General features: G+C 44.5%; 1 protein-coding gene across 2 annotated transcripts in view; it reads left to right on the top strand.

Annotated features, from left to right (window-relative positions):
- Window positions 1–22,500, top strand: part of LOC145403550 (glycine receptor subunit alpha-4-like) — an 81,187-nt gene that overhangs the window by 23,820 nt on the left and 34,867 nt on the right. For both annotated transcript variants that reach the window (XR_013898040.1, XM_080275231.1), the window contains exons 2-3: window positions 1,703–1,810; window positions 4,617–4,687. Coding sequence is in view for 1 of the 2 variants with exons in the window: in XM_080275231.1 (XP_080131357.1) it covers window positions 1,716–1,810; window positions 4,617–4,687 (166 nt within the window). In the remaining variant the exon portion in view is untranslated. The remainder of the gene's footprint in view (window positions 1–1,702; window positions 1,811–4,616; window positions 4,688–22,500) is intronic.

Raw genomic sequence — 22,500 nt, 5'->3', positions numbered from 1 at the left:
TATGGAGACCCTCCCACCCTTACTGCACTGCGAGTCACTGTCTAGACTACCCCAAGCACACACACACACACACACACACACACACACACACACACACACACACACACACTACGGCTCGCTTGTGTGTGTGTGTGTGTGTGTGTGTGTGTGTGTGTGTGTGTGTGTGTGTGTGTGTGTGTGTGTGTGTGTGTGTGTGTGTGTGTGTGTGTGTGTGTGCGTGTGCGTGTGCGTGCAGATGAAAGAAGAGGCCACTGCTGAAGGTCGTTATAGCATCGAACGCAACATCACAATTCACTCAGCCGAAGTGCGAAGGTCCGTTCCATGAGTGACCCGCCGTTCAGTAAGGGTCCTACGGCTTCCACACCTCTCACCTCGCCCGGAGCACGTACAGGGAGGTCCATACATTGCGCTCTCCGGCCTTTTGTGCTCCTGGGACGGAAGTTGGATGCTGTGAGAGGTGTTTGCAGTCTGGCTCCCTCATGACATTACAAATCAATCAAGAAATTCTGTCTATTTATCTATCTATCTGCCTATCTATCAGTCTATTTATCTATCCATCCATCCCTCCATCTATCTATCTATCCCTCAGCTCAGGAATACTAGCTAATAGGAAAGTAAACACAGGAGAAAAAGCAAAATTTTAAGTTAACTTTTGTGCCAGACTGTTTTTGCTATTTTTTTTTTTTTTTTTTTTTGGGGGGGGTCCTAACTATTGACTCATTCGATTTTTGTAAGTTCTGCAAATTTGTTTTTTTGTTTTTTATCTTATATATATTAGTGTCCTTAGCTTGTTGTTTCTTTCCTCTCTCTCTCTCTCTCTCTCTCTCTCTCTCTCTCTCTCTCTCTCTTCCTCTTTCTAACTTCTCCCTCCTTCCTTCTCCCTCTTCCTTTCCCTCCCCTCTCTGACTATTCTTCCTTCTCTCTCTCTTTCTTCCTCTCTCCTGTCTTACTCTCTTTTCTTTTCCTTTTCTTCCCTTCTCTCCTTTCCCCTCTTTCCTTTCATCCTCCTCCTCTTCCCTACTCTCACCCTCCCCTCCTTCCCACTTTTTCCTCCTCCCTTCCCTTCCATCTCCATTCCTCCTCATCCTTCTCTTCTCTACTCCTCCACCTCTCCTCTTGCCCTCCTCTTCATCCAATCTCTCCCTCATCCCTCTTCTCTCCCTCCTCGCCTTTATTACCGTCTCTCTCTCTCTCTCTCTCTCTCTCTCTTCAAGGACGTAATCTTCCTCCAGCCTCACCAAACTCAATAAAGATCCCAAACCCACTTACCACAGTCATTTATTTTCCTTTATTCCTTCTATACCCCTTTCACTCCAACTTGGCCTAAAATTGCCATCTCTCCGTCTTGAATCCTTAGTTGTAACAAATGGATGAACGCTAGAATATCATACTAATCACGAAGAAGTGCTGAGGTTGCCGTAGTCGAGAGGGATTTGTTCTGGTATTAATTCTGCAAGTAATATATGTCCTGGTATGATTGTGGTATTAACTGTATTTCCATGAGGTTGCCGGGGTCGTGAGGGATCGGACCTGGTATTAAGAGGACTGGTACTAGGCGATTATTCTGGTATTAATTACAAATACAGGTGAGGGACTATGACCACGTATCGGGCGGAAGTGTCGTGGTATTATTCTGGTGTTAGTGTAAGTATTATGTGTGCTGGTATAATTCTGGTATTGACACTGCTGGTATATCTTGCAGGGTGGTGTTAGAGATGTGGCGGCGACGATGCGGGACCACCGGGGCAGCCACAGCCCTCCTCTGCGCCCTCCTTCTTACAATGCTGCAGGCGACGATGGCGAGATACAGGTAATTATCTCACCTAATCTCACCTAATCTCACCTAGGCTCGCACTCTCGTTGGTTAAGGAAGGTCCCTAACACCTCCTCCTTAGCTATTCATTTTTGTATATGGCTGGTTTAATATCCTTCTGTACTTTGTTCATGCAGACTATGGCGATACTGGAAGGATTTACATAACAGAAAAACACAGTAAGGAATAACAAAATAAATCTCTTAGGAAAAGGTGTTAGGGAGCTTTATCAACCGACACAATTCTAGTATTAAATTCCGGTCAAAACCAGACGATTTTATTCAGCTGAGAGCGACACAAAAGAGTCTGAGAGGGTTTACGTCTTGAGGAGAATTAAGAAATAGGAAATTAGTCACGAAGAAGTGCTAGACATCCCCTCGAAAATGGAGTCTCGTGTGTGTGTGTGTGTGTGTGTGTGTGTGTGTGTGTGTGTGTGTGTGTGTGTGTGTGTGTGTGTGTGTGTGTGTGTGTGTGTGTGTGTGTGTGTGTGTGTGTGCAGATCTTGTCGCAGTGCCAACCCCCTCCCATAGTCTGTTTTATGTCTCTCTCTCTCTCTCTCTCTCTCTCTCTCTATCTATCTATCTATCTATCTATCTCTCTCTCTCCCCGTGTGACTTAATAAAAACTAATTGTCCGAACTGATCAGAAGGGTTTAGAAAACGGATAGCTAATGTTTACCCCTTCGACCTAATGTTTACAATATTTTTACACCATCATTAGCAGTCCCAATCCCCTCTTTAGCAGTCCCAGTCCCCTCTTTAGCAGTCCCAGTCCCCTCTTTAGCAGTCTCAGTCCCTTCAGTAGTCCCAGTCCCCTCTTTAGCAGTCCCAGTCCCCTCTTTAGCAGTCTCAGTCCCTTCAGTAGTCCCAGTCCCCTCTTTAGCAGTCCCAGTCCCCTCTTTAGCCGTCCCAGTCCCCTCTTTAGCAGTCCCAGTCCCCTCTTTAGCAGTCTCAGTCCCTTCAGTAGTCCCAGTCCCCTCTTTAGCAGTCCCAGTCCCCTCTTCTGCAGTCCCAGTCCCCTCTTTAGCAGTCCCAGTCCCCTCTTTAGCCGTCCCAGTCCCCTCTTTAGCAGTCTCAGTCCCCTCTTTAGCAGTCTCAGTCCCTTCAGTAGTCCCAGTCCCCTCTTTAGCCGTCCCAGTACCCTCTTCTGCAGTCCCAGTCCCCTCTTTAGCAGTCCCAGTCCCCTCTTTAGCAGTCTCAGTCCCTTCAGTAGTCCCAGTCCCCTCTTTAGCCGTCCCAGTCCCCTCTTTAGCAGTCCCAGTCCCCTCTTTAGCAGTCCCTGCCCTCTCTCTCCGTGTACAGCCAGCTCGATGTCTTCTCAATCCCACACACACGCAGTTAATTTGGGACACTTTCTGCTTTGACCTTGGTGTCCTCAGTGGCAAGAATGTGGTTTGAAAATGTTAGTTGAGTCCCCCCTCTGTTGCTGGGAATGTAGAAATGTGTGTGTGTGTGTGTGTGTGTGTGTGTGTGTGTGTGTGTGTGTGTGTGTGTGTGTTCCAGTTTCTTTCCATCTGACAAAGACCCCTAGACTGTGAGTTTAATCCGACTAGCAACCAAGGAGACGTATTGCTACCTGATAAACTCTCACCAAATATCACGCACCCACAGCATAGTATTCAGGTTCCGAGAGTGAAACAGTTCCCTCTGATGAAAAAAAAGGACTGTAGTGTTGTTGTTGTAGCTGTAGCTGTTGTAGTTATTGTTGCTGTTGTTTGACAGAGGGTGACACTTGGCCTGCGTGGTCTATTTTGGTGCTGCCTACGTAAATTCGTTCCGGGATAAACGCACAATGTTGTCTTTAAGTTAGTGATGTTGCGTGAAAAAAAATCCTCATCCTCATCATCACCATCATCATCACTTAATTATGAGGTATTCCTTGCAACAAAAATGGTACATCACACACACACACACACACACACACACACACACACACACACACACACACACACACACAGGCAGTTAAATGTACACACGAACAGAGCCTGAAGAGAGAAGATGAAACAGAGAAACTTGTCTCAACCAAACACCTCCCTCGTTCCAATTAAATTCACTCCCCCCAAGAGAGAGAGAGAGAGAGAGAGAGAGAGAGAGAGAGAGAGAGAGAGAGAGAGAGAATAACAAGCCTAAAGGTGCATTCGTCTAATTAAGAACTTACGCCACATAACCTCATCGGGTATACCTTTCTCGTTAACAAATAAACCAGGCGTTAGTTAGCGGTCAGGTGGGACTAACAATGGGACAGGTGTGTGAATAATTAAGGCAAGTAGTGTGGCAGGTGTGTGGCTAATTAAGGTAAAGGTAGTGTGGCAGGTGTATGTGGTTAATTAGGGCAGAGGTAGTGTGGCAGGTGAGGGTTGGTTGAGTTAATTATAGTGACGCAGAGCAGACCCCTCCCTTAACCCCTCTCTCCTCACCTATTTAATCCTAGTCTTCCTGTCCTAATGCACGCTGGTTCGAATCCCGGCTGGGGCAAGGAACAGTTTTAAGGAATTTCGTTACTGATCTACCGTAAGACCCGCCGACACGCAAAAATACCTCCGCTAATACCAATACACCAGTCCCTTATATGAAACAGCCCTAGCATGTATTCAGTATGGACGGTGGGTGTTAGCGCCAAAGTGGTGACATGTGGAGGTGTATGGTACATGGGAGAATTGCTGGGCCTCAGTTATCGGGCTATTGAAACCTATAAATGCCCAGAGTCGAACGCATAAAAATAAATCCTGGTACTGGAGAGGAATGACGATGATGATGATGATGATGATGATACTAATAACTCTCTCTCTTTCTCTCTCCAACAGCAGGTTCAACTTCAGCCAATACCTTGAGGACGAGTATGATTCCAACGAGTCGCCAGGAGAGGACAAAAAGGGTAAGTATATGTCCCCTCTCTCTCTCTCTCTCTCTCTCTCTCTCTCTCTCTCTCCACTAAACGTCTCATCCAATTTCCCCCCTTCTCCATCTGTTCCATTTCCTTCCCACCTCTCGTTTTACTCCCTTTCTTCTCTCACACAATGTTCCAGTCTTTAATTTCCCCTTTCTTTTTCTTTTTCATTATTTTCTCTCCCTAACTTTATTACCCATTTCATTGCTACCAAACATTATCTTATATTTTTCCCTTACTACAAGCATGTCACTCTCTCAGTCTCCCTTTTTCCCTTTCTCATCTTTGTTTCCCTTTTCTGCATGTGCTCCCTTCCCCTCCCCACTCTCTTGTCCCCCTCTTCCTCATCCCCACCACACACTATCTATCTATCTACAGCCAGACGCCTTAACCCCGTAAGGGATGGCCACAAACAAATCACCTCAATGTCGCCCTGTCCCCTGCCATTTCGCTGCCCACCCCTAACTTCCACCCCTCTCTCTCTCTCTCTCATATACCTCTCAACTCCATCCCTCCATCTCACCACACACCACAGCCTCTTGAAGATCCATAACCTCTTCACAGTGACCTTCATCTTCCCTGTAAACAACCCGGAAGATGGATAATAATGTCCTGTCTTCCTTAATTCGCTCTTAATCTCTCCCGCGCCTTACACTTCACGTTCTATTTACAAGGCCACGTGGGATGGGGCAGGAAACAGTTTAGGTCTTGTCACTGAGCGTCCACGTGTGTGTGTGTGTGTGTGTGTGTGTGTGTGTGTGTGTGTGTGTGTGTGTGTGTGTGTGTGTGTGTAAGAGACGAGACTAAAAATATGATCATTCTGGTGAGGGTAGATGTGTAAGCGTCAGGATCACAAGTGTCACAACGCTCTTTCTTCATCTTTACAAAACAGAGAAAAAGGAAGACTAATAAACAATCTAACACATCTACTGTATTCTTTAAAAAATGAAAAAAAAAAAAGACCAAAAACCCGATGAATTCTTCCCCTCCAAAGAAAATTGCGAGAGATTACAAGCACGAGAATGGAGCAAGGAGATGAGGGCGTCTGGCGAGAATGACTGACGGACAAGCTGGCAAGGGACGGCAGATAGGCCAAAGGAGAGGCAGCTGGAGGTGACTAGGCAGGAGAGAAGCAGGAGTGAACAGGGATAAGGCAAGTGTAGGCATGGGATAGGAAGGGGGAGGTAGTGGTGTGGCAGGAGAAAGGCAGGGGTATGAAGGGGTGAGGCAGGGGGTAAGAAAGAAGGGAGGAAGTGTGGTAAGGAAGGGAAAAGGCACGGGAGGTATGGGTTAGGCAGAGTGAGACAGAGTTAAGGCAGGAGTAGGCAGGGAGGCAGGGGGTTAAGGACGGGGAGAGGCAGAGTGAAGGGAGTGAGGAATGTAAGATACAGGGAGTCACGAGTACGGGAGAGGGTAGGTTGGAGTGAGGCAGAAAGAGAGGCAGGGGAGTGGCAGGGAGAGGCAGGGGAGAACCAGCAAACACAGCAAGACCCTACACAATCACATCCTAGACTGTACTGCAAAAACAAACCACAGATACGCAAGTCTGTTTCTTTTATCCCAGAACAACAAAATACACAAGTATCTCAAGGTCAACCCAGGTAATTAAAGAATATAATTTCAGAAATCAATATTGGATTTTTTTTCCCAGTACAGGTGAGACCGGAAATGCACCTGCGGAACACTGGCCACCTTGACTCCACTGGGATTATAAATTTCCCTCCGTCATGCTATCACCACATGAAAGGGGTGGTGGAGGGGTTGCGGAGGTGTGGGTGTGGGTGTGGGGGGTTTGGGAAGGTTGTGTGGAGGTTTGTCAGGTTGTGAGGACGTTGTGTGGGGGTGGGAGAGGTATGGGTGGGCTGTGTGGGGGTTGTGGAGAGGTTGTGGAGCGATGAGCGAGGTTAGGAAAATTTGTAGAGGGGTTCAGTGGGGTTAGGGGCGATGTGGTTGAGGTCTGTGTGTGTGTGTGTGTGTGTGTGTGTGTGTGTGTGTGTGTGTGTGTGTGTGTGTGTGTGTGTGTGTGTGTGTGTGTGTGTGTGTGTGTGTGTGTGTGTGTGTAACTAATCAACTACGCCAAACAATGAACAACAGGGAAAACTCAAGCACATACCAAGAAAAACGAAGAAGACGAGAATATTGAAGGCTGAGGAAGGGTTGCGTGTGGGGGGGAGTGAGTGATAGCAAGATTAAGAAACCTGAGTGTAGGGAAGGAGAAGATAAGAAAGTTTTAAGACAGATTTAGGCAACCAAGAAAATTTAGACAGTGATGGGCCTGACAGTTTGAAGGTTTGATTGAAAAGTGACTGGAAGTGTAGGTGTTGATATTCTCTCTCTCTCTCTCTCTCTCTCTCTCTCGCTCGCTCGCTCGCTCGCTCGCTCGCTCTCAACAGTAGCGATATATAAATTTAGCATTTGTCAGGTTCAGTATTGAGATGAAGAAGAGGAAGAACGATAATGAGGCAGGGTGAGGCAGGAGGCAGGGTGAGGCAAGGGGGTGGAGTGAGGTAGGGTGTCGCAGGGGGGGTTGAGACAGGGTGAGGAAGAGGAGGGCAGGGTGAAGCAGGGTTAGATGAGGGTGGCAGGGAGAGGGAGAGGAGGGTAAGGAAGAGAGAGGTAGGGTAAGGTACGGTGAAGCAGGGTAAGACAGGGTGAGGAAGGGGAGGCAGGGTGGAGGGGAAGGTAGGGTGAGACAGGGTGAGGTAGGAGAGGGAAGGGTACGATAGAGAGTACATTGGATACATGGAAAGAGAGAGAGAGAGAGAGAGAGAGAGAGAGAGAGAGAGAAACATACCCTGGCTAAGCTCTACTTTGGCACCACCACCACCTGATATTCTAGTACACACACACACACACACACACACACACACACACACACACACACACACGCACACATACACACTAGCTATAAAAATTCGTACACACACAAAACGACCATCAGCTTTGACATACACGTACTATACATGTTCAAACATACACTCCAAGGTACTCTCTCTCTCTCTCTCTCTCTTCATTTCCTTTTCCTGTCTTTCTTTTCTCAATTTACTGTTTACTTTGGGATCTCTCTCTCTCTCTCTCTCTCTCTCTCTCTCTCTCTCTCTCTCTCTCTCTCTCTCTCTCTCTCGGTAGTACTGATTATAAACATCTCCTCCACACCACCACCACCACCACCACCACCACACCACCACAAACAAGCTGATGATGAGAGACGCTCCATCACTTTACAAACTCCATTAAAAGTAAACCTGAGAACGAAAAGTCTGGAGTGTTGTTCTTGGCAGGGTGTAGTGGCAGGGTGGTGGTGGTGGTGGTGAATGGCAGTGATGGTGGGGATGAGGGGTCGAGAGAGAACGTGATGATGATGTGATGGTAGTGAGAGAGAGAGAGAGAGAGAGAGAGAGAGAGAGAGAGAGAGAGAGAGAGAGAGAGAGAGAGAGAGAGAGAGAGAGAGAGAGAGAGAGGTGAAAATGATGATGAGAATGGGAAAGAAGGTGTAACGTGGAGGAAAGGAGAAAACAATGATGATGAGTTGAGGGTCAAATGATGATGTCGGTAATAAGATGATGATGATAATGATGATGATGATGATGATGATGATGATGATGGTGGTGGTGGTGGTGGTGGTGGTGGCAGAAGAGAGATAATGATAAGGATGAAGATAAGAAAAATGAAGAAGATGAAGAAGGTCATGAAGGAGATGATGAAAGGGAAAATGAATGGAAATGATAAAAAAGGAGTTATTCATCTCTCTCAGTAATTCGTGTATGCGAACAAATCAACTCTGGAACTGTCTCCCTCAGTCTGTCTTTCCCTCTGCCTACGACCTCTAGTCTTTGAAACGCAATGTATCCAGGCATCGGGAAGTGGACGGATCTTGAAACTGAATCTATTTTGCTTCGCTTACAGCCTTTGGTTCTTCTTTCCTTAAAAAAAAAAAAAAAAAAGTATATATCTCTTTGGGAACTGAACGCCTCTCCTCTTCACGACCCCAAACCTCCCCCAAAACAATCTTCTAAATCAATGAAATAAATAAAGACATCGAAGACTTGGATAAAACTTAGAAATAAAGAATAATCTATACCCAATTAAAAAAAATAAAACGAAAAGTAAAAAAACGATACAATCTCCCAAATTTATTGATCCGAATGTACCAATATTAAAAAAAAAAAAGATGACCAAAAAATCAAGAAATGCAAGTCGAAAAACGAAAAAATACGAAAAAAGAGAGATGTGAAAGATTTTGTACCCGACGAACGCAAAGGCTGTCGAATCTCACCAATTACCTGATAACAACACCCACGAAAATTCCTGTTATGTGACGAAGTGATATGGAAATTAACAGGGCGAAAAAAAAAAATGACAGAACGTAAGTATATATATATAAACCAAAATCAAAGTAATTAAAAAATATATATATATATGAAAATGGATACATGATAAAAACATGGGACAAAAATTAAAAACAAAGACGAAAGAAAACAGAAATGACGGAAGCATCTGAAAAACAGTGAATGAAATGAAAATGAAAAGAAACATGGCGAAACAAGATGAAACGAAATGAAGCTCGTTTCTATGTCGTGTCTATGTTCACTTATATTCTGATATCAGAGGGGGATATAATAGGATAAGAAGATTAATTAAACACGTACGGTAGCCTCTGTTAGAGTGAAGTACGGAGCGAAAATCATTAAGGTGTGGCTGACTGACGAGGCTGTTCAGAGATCTATCCTGCTCTAAAAATGGAGACTTTCTCATTCCTTCACTATAGTTTGTTCACTCTTACCTGGCCCATTAGCATCCCCTATTACCTGATTACATGTTATTTAATGGCCAAAACATCTCAAAATTAAGTAAGCAAATTGTATTCAAATTTTGTGGCCAGTATTCCAGGATATGTGGCTTGATGTGATTAAATTCGGTGATGCTGTGATGATACGCCTCCGATTGCCAAAGGATTACTGATTTTGTTTTTAGTGATGGTGGACGACACGCATTACTGGGGGTTGCTTTGGCTGTTCTTTACTTTGAACTTTGAACTGCCATACACTTTGAGCTACCATGCACATGCTTTGCCCCAGACTCATTTCCTTGGCCCCCTCTCCCCCCCTCCCCAGACCCCCTTCTGTGTACAATGTTTTCCCATTACTTTTACCCCAGGAGCCTACCCCCTTTCCTCCATCTCTCTCTCTCTCTCTCTCTCTCTCTCTCTCTCTCTCCTCGTCTTGCTTCTGCTTTCCTGCCGCCCTTCCACACCCAGTTTCACATTCTTAACTCTTCATCAAGGTCCACTCTATCCACCTTTTCTCCACTTCTTCGATCTTCCCTCTCGTCATTTTTTTTTCCCTTCACCCTTCCTCTCTGCCTCCATCCACGCTTTCACACCAAGGGATTCTTTTTCCTTTGACGAGCTGGGAAAAGTTATGAGAGAGAGAGAGAGAGAGAGAGAGAGAGAGAGAGAGAGAGAGAGAGAGAGAGATGGGGGAGGGTCCTATCTCCCTCGACCCTCTTTACAGATCCTTCACTTGACTTCATCATCATCATCATCATCATCCTGTATTAGTCCACTGCCAGACAAAGATCTCTCTCATTTTTTCTCTACTCTGACCTATAAGCTGTAATCCTGATCCATCCAGTCCCAGCAAATCTCCCTCACCTCACCTGCCAACATTAGTATGCATTTTCACACTTTCCCTCACGCTTGAAAACTCATTATGCTATGGCCATATTTCAGACTTAGCCTCAGGGATATCACACACACACACACACACACACACACACACACACACACACACACACACACACACACACACACACACACACACACACACATGCATACACACGTCTGTTACATCTTCATATCTCCTGTGGCCAATTTGCATACATTCAGTGCTCTCTATGTAATAATAAAAAACTGCTGTACTCTTTTCAATTAAACCTGGCCTAAAATTGGCACCTGTCCATGTTGAGTGCAGAGGTGTAACAAGGAATTATACACAAGGTCACAGCGCTAGTCACGAGGAAGTGCTGTGGAAAGGATGTAGCATTATTCTGCCATCAGCTGTATAAAGTCGAAAACCTTGGCCAACTTAAGGTGAAAGAACTATAGAATTAACGTCTATAGTGCGTTTACCACAACCTGACAGAGCTACGCGGTCGACGAACATGTTTCTTGACTCTATTCTTACTGACGCCAGACGATTTTACTCAGCTCAGAAGACGGCCATCGTTGGGAAAGTCTTAAGGTGGAATGCAGGTGTTTGGGTCAGCGGTGGGTGCGACATCAAAGCGGAGGTGTTTGGCGGCTGACAGGACAAACACTGAGGGTGCTTTGTGTGTTTGTTTATGTGTGTGTGTGTGTGTGTGTGTGTGTGTGTGTGTGTGTGTGTGTGTGTGTGTGTGTGTGTGTGTGTGTGTGTGCACGTCCGGTAAGTACACGCATACGATACGTGGGCAAGAGGAAGCAAGAATTTTGGCAAGCTGACAATTGTACTCACATCAGGACTGGCGAAAATCTAGGCCAAGATAATGTGAAAGAGGTATAGAAGGGGAGAGATGCCTGGGGAGGCTGGGGGGATGGGAAGAGATGCTTGGGGAGGCTGGGGGGATGGGGAGAGATGCTTGGGGAGGCTGGGGGAATGGGAAGAGATGCTTGGGGAGGCTGGGGGGATGGGGAGACGAGTGAGTCAGACAAGGCATGACTAAATGAACTCCTCCCCATATTTCACAGGCAGTCTTAAAAAACAAACTCGGGGAGACTAATAAATAACACACCCGTCGCCCACCACTGTGTCTGAGGGCCGGGTGGGGAGGTAAATAGACGTAGGGAGGACTGGGGGTGATGTGGTGGGGAGGGAGGGGGTTGTGGGGAGAAGGGGTGGGGGTGTGGGGAGACGATGGCAATGGGGCGTTAAGGACCTGAATACTTCCTCCCTTGAACTTGGCTGAGGATGACTGCAGTGGGGGGTTGAGGTGGGGGAGGGGGAGAGGGGACGGAAGAGGAGGGGGAGGGGAAAGGGCTGGTGTGGGGAAGGGGGGTGTAGTGAGGGGGCGTTCAATAGGGGGCGTTAACCCCTCGACTCAAGCTGGTCTCGCCTAAGCTGAGTTTAATCGTACGGAGGGAGAACAAATAATATACTAAAGATATTCCACGATTGATGAGGTTAAGGCAGACTCTAAAATATCTTCCGTGAACTTGGCTGTGTGTGTGTGTGTGTGTGTGTGTGTGTGTGTGTGTGTGTGTGTGTGTGTGTGTGTGTGTGTGTGTGTGTGTGTGTGTGTGTGTGTTGGTGGGGGGGGGGTGCTTGCAGTTGAATGTGGGTGTTAAAGGAGGGGCTGGCTGAATAACGAGAAGAGGGGTTGGTGGTATGAGGGGAGGAGGGGTTGGGAGTATGAGGGGAGGAGAGATCCGCAGTATGAGGGGAATGGGAAGGAGGTCAAGGGGGTGTGGGGAGGTGGGAAGACAACAGCAACGGAATTATAAGAACCAGAATACTTCCTCTGAATTAATCTGGTGAGTGTGCAGTGGAGGGTAAAGTGGTAATGAAGGGTATGGAGGGATGGGGAGGAAGGGGGAGGGGGAAAGGAGAGGGGAGGAGAGAGGAGGGGAGAAAGGTGAAAGTTATGATTAAAGGTGGGAGTGAGAAGCTGGGTAGGATGAGAGAAGGGTGACAAACGACCTTACTGGGACGCTGATCACCTGAATATATCCTCCCCTAATGAACACAGGTAGGGGTGCTTGAAGGGGGAGGTAGGGTGACAGGGGCGGAGGAGGGAGAAGAGAGAGAGAGGGGGACTGAAAAGGAAGAAAAAAGAAAGAATTATACTCTGTTCTCTTTAATCTGGCCTAACTCTGCCGTCTGTCCATCTACAACGCTGATTTGCAACGAGTAACATAATGGTGGTCACAAAGAGATTCTGTTAAAATGATGTACAGCCATATTTCTTTTCTTGACACTAAGCTACGTGAAATAAGCTACATGTGGGCGAAAATCTAGGCCAAGTTGAAGTGAAAGAACTACAGAAGGGGAGGCATGCTTGGGGAGGCTGGGGGAGATGGGGAGAGGATGGCAAGGGAGAGTTAAAAGGACCTGAATATCTTTCCCTTTGAGCTTGTCTTGGTGACGGAGAGGGACACAAACACTTCCCATCTGCCTCCCTAACCTCTGAAAGGGGAATGGTAAGCTGTACGAGGGGGAGGAGGAGGAGGAGGAGGGAGTCTGCAGTCCACCGAGTTCACGTTACGCTAATCCTAGGACCACCACAACAAAACTAACACCACTTTGGGCCGGGTTCGTGTGTGCTGACTCGGTGTGGGCATTTGTTTACCCCTCCATGTCACCCTCCTGTAGCTCACGTCCACATTTCTATCCCAGGTCGGATTTTTGCTGACTTCCGAAAAATTCCTGACCTTCAGCAAGTAATCCTGGAGTGTGGATTAACGTAAAGTATATTGGTTTTATTTATTTATTTATTTATTTATTTTTGGGGGGGAGGGTTGGTGAGAGTTTATTTTGGCAAGACTATGCAGAGAGAAAGAGCAGTGGAAATGTGACTCTAAACAATGTGTTAAGAGTTTTTTTTGTGGACCGAATTATTATTATTATTATTATTATCATTATTATTATCATTATTATCATCATTATTATTATTATCATTATTATTATTATTATTATTATTATTATTAGTGGTGATAGCGCTTCCCCTTCACCAGGTGTGCTGATGAGTATCACCTGTGCAGGTATAAACACACATAATCAACCCAAATATTTTCCTGTTTGTTTAATTTCTGTCGAGCAAAATACCACAACAGATCTGGCTAACTTCTTAAATTAGAGAGAGAGAGAGAGAGAGAGAGAGAGAGAGAGAGACAGACAGACAGACAGACAGACAGAGACAGAGACAGAGAGAGAGAGGGAGAGAGAGGGAGAGAGAGAGAGAGGGAGAGAGAGAGAGAGAGAGAGAGAGAGAGAGAGAGAGAGAGAGAGACAGACAGACAGACAGAGAGAAACGGTCAGACAGACAGATAAACTGACAGACAGACAGACAGAGAGATAGACAGATAGATAGACAGATGAAGAATATAAGACTGAGTGAGTGAATGAAAGTGCATAAGAGAATGAGCTCTTGCACTGGGCCAATAAAAATACGAAGACTGTGGGGAAGTGAGCGAGAGAGTGAGTGAGTGAGACAGCTCTAACACCAAGCCAACATCAACACCATATAATTCCAGCCTGCATCCTATACCACTAAAACCGTCTCATACCACCTCCTCATTCACCTTCTTCCTCCACATCTGCACACTCATCACGGCTCCCCATTTAACCTCTCTCTCTCTTTCTCTCTCTCTCTCTCTCTCTCTCTCTCTCTCTTCCAAAATTAAAAAAAAATCATTAGGCAAAAGCAAACATTGGTTTCAAATGACGTCACTTATTTTCAAAAGATTACCCCAAGTCACATATATTCCTACAGTTCATTATAATTCCACTCAAAGACTATTATCTATCTATCTATCTGTTTATCTATTGCCAGACGCCTCAATCCCGGCCACAAACAAATCGCCTCCATGTCGCCCTGTCCCCTGCCATTACGCTGCCCTTCCCCCAACTCACACACATCCCTCTCTCTCAAATACCTCTCCCCTTTCTTTTAATCAGACACTTTAAAAATATTTCCTGACCCACATCCACTGGTCTATTCAGTGGTAGATAGATAGATAGATAGATAGATAGATAGATACACACGTGGACTCATCTTCCTTTATATAAGCAGAATCGTACTGGGGAAAAAACACATTATATTTTATGACCATCCTAGAAAATAAAAAAACAATATTCTTTTTATTATATCTAAATGGTTAATTTCATATGCCTTCCCCAATTAAGGTTTTTTCCCAGGTGCTAAAAATTCTCTCTCTCTCTCTCTCTCTCTCTCTCTCTCAGACGCTCAAAAGCTCACTCTAAAACTCCACTCATCACACACACACACACACACACACACACACACACACACACACACACACACACACTAAAAAAAAAACACCTCTTTTTTTTTTTTTTTTTTTCATGCACCCTCCACACGTCAAACCTCGACATCTCCCTGACACTAAAATCGCATCAAAACAAACACACTATTTTTTTTTTTTTTTTCCAATAACATGCCTCACATACTTTCCTCTCTCACTCCTTCCCTCACCAATTTCATGCCATTGTTTTTTTTATTCTTATTTTTGCTGAGGATTTTCTATGTCATGCAGGTGAGGGGGAGGGATGTGATAGTGAAATGATAACACCAGTTTTCACCAAACTTATTATTTCTTTCTGTTACCCTACGATTTATTTAACCCCGGAGACATCCTCGGTCTTCCTCTGACACTCCCTCTTTCCTTGCACTTTCCTCCAGTAGACAGAGACGCAGATATCCACCCACCCCCCCTACCCACACCCACACCAACCCACCCACACCTCCACACCCATAGCCACACCCACACGACAGGCCCTAACATAACACCCCCCCTCAGTCATCCCCGCGGCATTTTCCTCTCACTACAATCGCATATAAATAGACTCATTTTTATAATCAATCTGCCAATAGGCTTCCATTCACACTCCTTCCTGCATCTATTTTCTTAGGCCTATTCTTGCAAACGTCTAAGATTTTATACAGGAAACAAAGACACGCATCAGCACACCCCCACCACCACCACCACTAATCTACACATCTCCCCACCTCACCGTCAATACAGTTTCCCTTCAATAAAACCACATTCTCCCTTTTTCACTAGGTGCCCCATGAATTCTCTCTCTCACACAATCCTTCTTTCATCCATTCAGTACCACGACGTCTTAAATCCACTCTTCTACCGACTTATGCTTGAATTTACCCCTATCAGTACTAAACTCATACCACGTCCCACATCACCCATCACAGCTCACAAGCATGATATTTCCCTGCATGTCACCTCTTCAAGATCGCTTCTTTTAACTCTAACACTTCCTAGTGAACCTTTCAACACCAGGACGCTTCCTTAACCCATTCCCTCTACCGATTGATGCTTTTATTTACCACTAAACACCATCACTACTTACACCCCCACCCATCTCCACCCCACCACCACTTGCACCCCCACCCATCTCACCACTACGTACACCCCCACCTATCCCACCACCACCTACACCCCCTACACATCTCAAACCCTTCCGTCAAGCCCCAACAAACAGTTCCTTATTGACCCTGGCACTGATGTAGAGGGTAGAGTGATGGAGGGGTGGCTCGCTGGCATGATTTACACACACACACACCAACACCTGGGTAAACACACTTCGTTCCTTGATAAAAAAATAAAACACGTAAATGCATCTTGCTCCTTGAGGGAAAATACATCCTTCTTCAGCCATCTTGTGGAAAATTGCTACTTCCTTCCCCCTACTATGACTACTTTTAAATTTAGCTTTAAGAGATTTTAGTGCTTTTATGACGGTAATTAAAGTTATGTGATTTTCTTGTCTCTCACACTCCCTCTAAAACATCTTACTGGACAAAGAAAAAGGTCTATATGATTCTTCATCTTCACTGCTTCTAACTTCAGCCCTTTCAGTATGAGATAGATACATGGGTAGATAGACAGAAATTTAATACACTCTGATGCATGTAAAAAACTAGTAATAATAATAATAATAATAATAATAATAATAATAATAGCAGTAGTTGTAATGGTGGTGGTGGTGGTGGTGGTAGTAGTAGTAGTAGTAGTAGTAGTAGTAGTAGTAATAGTAGTAGTAATAATAATAATAATAATAATAATAATAACAATAACAATAATAGGCTACATATACCCCGAAAATAAAACTGACATACTCCAATTACTAACATTATAAACAAGAATATTTTTAATCTATTGGGGGGGGGGGAGAAAATAGATGAAATTTGGGGAGGGAGGAGGGCGGAAGCAGGGATTTGTCTGTGCCTAAAATAATGGAATAAAGAATAATGGAATAAAGAGTAATGGGACACTGACTTTGTTAAATGACTGTGGAATTAAGTTATTAAGGTGTGTGTGTGTTTATGAGATGGGGAGAGGGGTGTTGTAATCTCTGTCTATCTGTCTATCTATCTGTATATTTATCTAGAGAGAGAGAGAGAGAGAGAGAGAGAGAGAGAGAGAGAGAGAGAGAGAGAGAAATTACACAGCCTTTGCTCTCCATCACGGCCGGAACGTAAACTTTCAACACACCTCTATACATTCCTCTCTCTCTCTCTCTCTCTCTCTCTCTCTCTCTCTCTCTCTCTCTCTCTCTCTCTCTCAAAATAAATCACACTCACTCTAATGGCGCTTTGTCTCAGCATACTCATCCTCCTCCATTTTTTTTTTCACTTTTTCTTTGTCACGCGTGTATCATCTTTCCCTGTTTCTGTGCTACACGCTTCTGAACATTCTCTCTCTCTCTCCCTCCCTCCCTCTCTCTCTCTCTCTCTCTCGGACTTCCTCTTCTTCTGTACTTCCAACTGCCAACTTAAATTCCAAAGACTTTCTCTGTCTCACACACACACCTCTCCACTTCCTCTTTCCTCACACTTTCTTTGTAATTAAAACTCTTCTTTTCGATTTTTTTTTCTGTGCCACGTATACTTAATTACCGTCTAATTTAGCCGTCTCATTAACGTTATTCTACCCGGTTAATGAAGTTCCCTAACACCTCTCCCTAAGCGATTTATTTTGCTCACTGCTTACTATCCTCTTCCGTGCCACTTAAACCATTTCACTACGACCATACTCGGCATAAATAACATACATATTTATATACACCAGCCATATCCATAAAATAAATCGCTAAGGAAGAGGTGTTACGGAGCTTCCTTAAATCGATAAGGGCTGAATAAAATTGTCTGTCGAAGTAAAATAATAAAATACAAGAGTTATCCCGACCATCTGAGGGGTAATCCTCTTTATTTCTGCCCCACAAAACCGTCATTCTCTTTCCCCAGCTCCCTCTCTCTCTCTCTCTCTCTCTCTCTCTCTCTCTCTCATGCTGTCTCTCTCTCTCTCTCTCTCTCTCTCTCTCTCTCTCTCTCTCATGATGTCTCTTCTGCTCTCGTTTGTATTTCTTTGACGCCTATATGTGTGTGTGTGTGTGTGTGTGTGTGTGTGTGTGTGTGTGTGTGTGTGTGTGTGTGTGTGTGTGTGTGTGTGTGTGTGTCTATTCTTCCACCAGATGCCCCGAATATATACAGACATACACAAAAATACCTTCCCAAAGCCTCACAAACACACGAACACATAAGAGAAAAAACGAACCATCAGAAATACGCATTAGTTGATATAAGAGTTTCAGTTCATTTCGCCACCTGCATAAATTCTTCGGACAAAACTGGGGAAATATTTTTATCTCTGGCTGTACCTCCCTCTGGCCCAACTTCTGACTCCGACTGTATCTCACGGCTGTACTAAGCGACCCAGGTGACAGAACGGTGGAGGAATTTCTGCTAAGGAGCCAAAAAGGTCTTACGAACCTCTGATTTGTCTCTGTCTCTCTGTCTGTGCCTCTGTCTCTGTCTGTCTCTACCCACCTACCTATCTATCCCTCCTGTTTCTACCGATCTATCTGCCCTATCTCTCTCTCTCTCTTCTTCCTCCTTCCTCTCCTCCCTTTCACTCTTCACTCATTCTACTCTCCTCAGTCCTCTCTCTCCCCCTCTCTCTCACTCCCCTCTCCTCTTCTCACCTAACCCCTCTCCCCCCACCTCTCCACCTCACGTACCTGCCTTTCTTCTCGCCAACAAAAACAAACTAATGACATTTTTGTTACCTGGCTACACCTGTCTTTGTTGTTGTTGTTGTTGTTGTTTGTATTATTCGTGTTGGTTTGTTTGTTTGTTTTTAGCTTTCAGTCTTATATATATGTTGTTCTATATCCATCTTGTTTCGGAATCTCTCTCTCTCTCTCTCTCTCTCTCTCTCTCTCTCACACACACACACACACACACACACACACACACACACACACCAATCTCTTAGAACATCACATTTACACTCACTACCATTTAATAGTTTCGCGTTTTTCTTCTTTTTCTTCCTTTGACTACACATACCTGTCACACCACTGCTCTCTCTCTCTCTCTCTCTCTCTCTCTCTCTCTCTTTGATCACTCTAGGTTCTCTGGTCACGATTCTTTCTTTTTTTCTTTCTCTTTCATCTTTTCCCCCCCTGACCATAGTTATTCTCTCTCTCTCTCTCTCTCTCTCTCTCTCTCTCTCTCTCTCTCTCTCTCTCAGACATTTAACTGAAGAGGAAAAACGGAAAATATTTACGAGGAAGAGAGAGAGAGAGAGAGAGAGAGAGAAATATTACCCAACCCCACCATACTCTTCACCTTCCCTCTCTCTCTCACCTACCAACCTCCCTAACCCCCGAAAAGAGGATGGCGGACTGCAGAAAAAGGGGCTACTACTGCTACTACTACTACTGCTACTACTACAACTACTACTAATACTACTACAACTACTACTACAAACATTAAGCTAGTTTCCCCAACCTCTTCATTTTTCCCCACCTCCCTCAATTTTTCCCCTATTTTCCCCAACATTTCCCTGATATTCCCCCACGTTCCCTATTTCACCCTTCACTACCCCTAAATCTTCCTCCCCAATAATACCCAGCTCCCCTACCCCCCACCCCATTATCTAAATATCTCTACACACACACACACACACACACACACACACACACACACACACACACACACACACACACACACACACACACACACACATCACACATTCCTCTTCTACTTTTACTAGCCTCGTCAAACACACACCTTCTTAAATGAACGCAAACACCTGTCACCTTTCCTCACACCTTTTTACTACCCTCACAATCAACCTTCCTATTTTATGCTAACGCTACACTTTCTACTCAGCTTCGTGGTGGGGTTAGGAACAATATTCAACAGTTTCTTATTTATACCAAAACGTTCCTCCTTCTTCCCTTTCTCTACTTCCTCATTATTATCTTCATCAACTTCTTATTTACACCAAGACGTTTCTCCTCCCCTCTCAGTACCTCCTTAGCAATACCATCCGCCTTTCGAGGAACATTGAGTAGGGAAGAAGGTAAGCACACTCTGTTAATTCTTCCAGCACTATAATTCTTACCTTAAATACTACTCTTCCTTGACCTGATCATATTTACCTGTCTTATGGAACACCTTTAAGACGTTAATGAATTAGGAACAAAATCCATTACTTCTTCCAATACCGTGACATATCTTCCTTATTTATTCTTACTTTCTCCAAATATTTTTAATCTCCGGAAGGCAGATCTCAGGTCGTCAAGAGGTCACGAAGAATCTCAATCAGTTTCTTAAGTACTGGAGGGTCGCGTCTACAGTATTATTTCTTCCATCCCCAAAAGGCTTTATAAGACTAAGTATGACCTTGGGTATAGTGAAGGAGTTGTGTGTAAGAAATATGCAGTGCGTGATTAGTTGTAAATAGTGAATGTAATAAAAGTGGGAATGAGTGATAATGATGATGATGATGATGGTGGTGGTGATGATGATGAAGATGATGATGATGATGATGATAATGATGACGGTGGTGGTGCTGGTGGTGGTGGTGGTGGTCCATGATAATGATGATGATGATGGGTAATAACAGCGACGATGACAGTGATAATGATGATGATGCCTGATGATAACTCTGAGACGGAAGTAAGTGTGATAAAACTAATATGTGAAAATGGTATATGCTGAGTTAAAAAAAAGAAGAAGAATATTTTAACAAGGGAACTGTACTGCATCATACTGAGAACGATGATTATTGACAATGAAGGTTGAAAACTTTGAGAGAAATAAAAAGGAGAGGAAAATAAATATATATGTATGTGTATATATATGTGTGTTTGTGTAAATGGTTAGTATATGATAGTCTGAGATGGTATTTACCGTATGGGATAGTGTGGGATGGTATGATGATGGTATGGGATAGTGTGAGGTGGTATTATGAGTGTGGGATAGTATGAGATGGCATTACGTTACCACGGGATAGTATGAGATGGTATTATGAGAGTATGAAATAGTATGAGATAGTATGATGACAGTATGAAAGAGTATGACGTGGTAATATGCTAGTATGAGATAGTATGAGATGGCATTATGAAAGCATGAAATAGTATGAGATAGTATGATGACAGTAGGAAAAAGTATGACGTGGTATTATGCTAGTATGAGACAGAATGAGGGTAAAAAGAGTGACTTTAAATTGTACGTGTTTATAATGGAAGAGAGTAAGGGCGATAGTGATGTTAAGTTGTGACAGGAAGGAAATACAGCAAAAACATGTGTATATAAACAGGAGGGTGAGGGTGGGAGTGTGGGTGGGGGTGTGGGTGGGAAACGTGGGCAAATTTAGACCAAGAGGAAGGTGACAGCGAGCATGCCAGGGAGACAGAGACAAAGAATGAGATGACAGAAATAGGTTGAGAATGAAGGTATGTGAGAGAGAGAGAGAGAGAGAGAGAGAGAGAGAGAGAGAGAGAGAGAGAGAGAGAGAGAGAGAGAGAGAGAGGGAGAGAGAGAGAGAAGGGGGGGAGGTAAAATTAAAGAGAAAGGTACAGATCAAAACAAAGCAACTGAATAACACGAAAGTGAGAAAGAATGTAAGCAAGGAAAAGCGAGAGCAAGGGTGGGAGCAAAAGAGAGTGAGTGAAAATGAGACAGAATGTGATACAGTGAGAGAGGGTGGGTAAGAGTGAGTGAGTGAGAGCAGTGGAGGTCTGGGGGAGAGGGTGAGTGATACAATGGGAAATACTGAGAGCGAGTACGGGTGAAAGAGAATGTGAGATGGTGAGAGTAGGAGTGAGTGGGGGAATGTGAGTAAAAGTAAGAAAGAAAGTGACATAGTGAGAGAATAAGCACCGGCACTACCCTAGGCCTCATGAGTTGGGTGTTCCTTCGTTTCTCTTCATGTCAGACCAGATTACGCCTGGTTAAGGGGCCCGCAGCTGGTATAGGGGTGGCAGGGGTGGCGTATGGGTGGCAGGGGTGATGGAGAGAGGCAGGGATGAGACAGAGAGAGAGAGAGACAGAGACAGAGACAGAGAGAGAGAGGAGCGAAGGGTAGTAAAGGAAGGCAGGGGTTGGGTAAGAGGGGCAGGGGTGAGGCAGGGGTGACAGAGGGAGACAGGGGTGAGAAAGAAAGCATGAAAGAAAATGAAAAAAATTGACAGAAGTGACAAGAAAATAAATTGCAGCTGACAGTGAGATTTTTTTTTTTTTTTTTTTTTTTTTTTTTGGACCAGTTAAGGGACAGCCAACTAATAAAAATTTTCCCGGCACGTATGTCACCTCCATGGATAAAAAACTAAAATAAACAAATAAAGAAATAAAAACCTCAATCACTCTAGCTGAGATTTATTACCCCCGTTCAGGCCGAGGTGTCCCTGAAACGCTCTGATAAATTGTTTGGAAAAAAAAAACGAAAAAAAACGGGAAAACAAGAAAAACATGACGGTTTTTGGTTTTAAGAGTTTTTCTTCTGAGTCCGAAATTTTCCTTCTGAGCTGAATAAAATCGTCTGGAGGAAGTAGGAAGAAAATCTAGACATCACCGGTGCTAAGGGGTTTGATACTGACTGTCCTTGGTGCTGGAGAGGGGAGCCTTCACGTGGTGGTGCCTTTATTACCGGTCGGTGGAGCTGGCCATTTATACAAACATCCCTCATCTCCCTCCCTATCCCCCTAAAAGAGGATGGTGAAGTGCAAGAAGAGGGCACCACCAGCCTGCAGTGCACCGGGTTCACCTCCAGA

The sequence above is a fragment of the Coenobita brevimanus genome, chromosome 61, assembly GCF_032717465.1.
Source record: "Coenobita brevimanus isolate Jiangsu-jjx chromosome 61, ASM3271746v2, whole genome shotgun sequence".
Taxonomy (NCBI): Eukaryota; Metazoa; Arthropoda; class Malacostraca; order Decapoda; family Coenobitidae; genus Coenobita; species Coenobita brevimanus.
The sequence above is the reverse complement of the archived record's forward strand: the minus strand, read 5'-3'. Positions and strand labels throughout refer to the sequence as shown.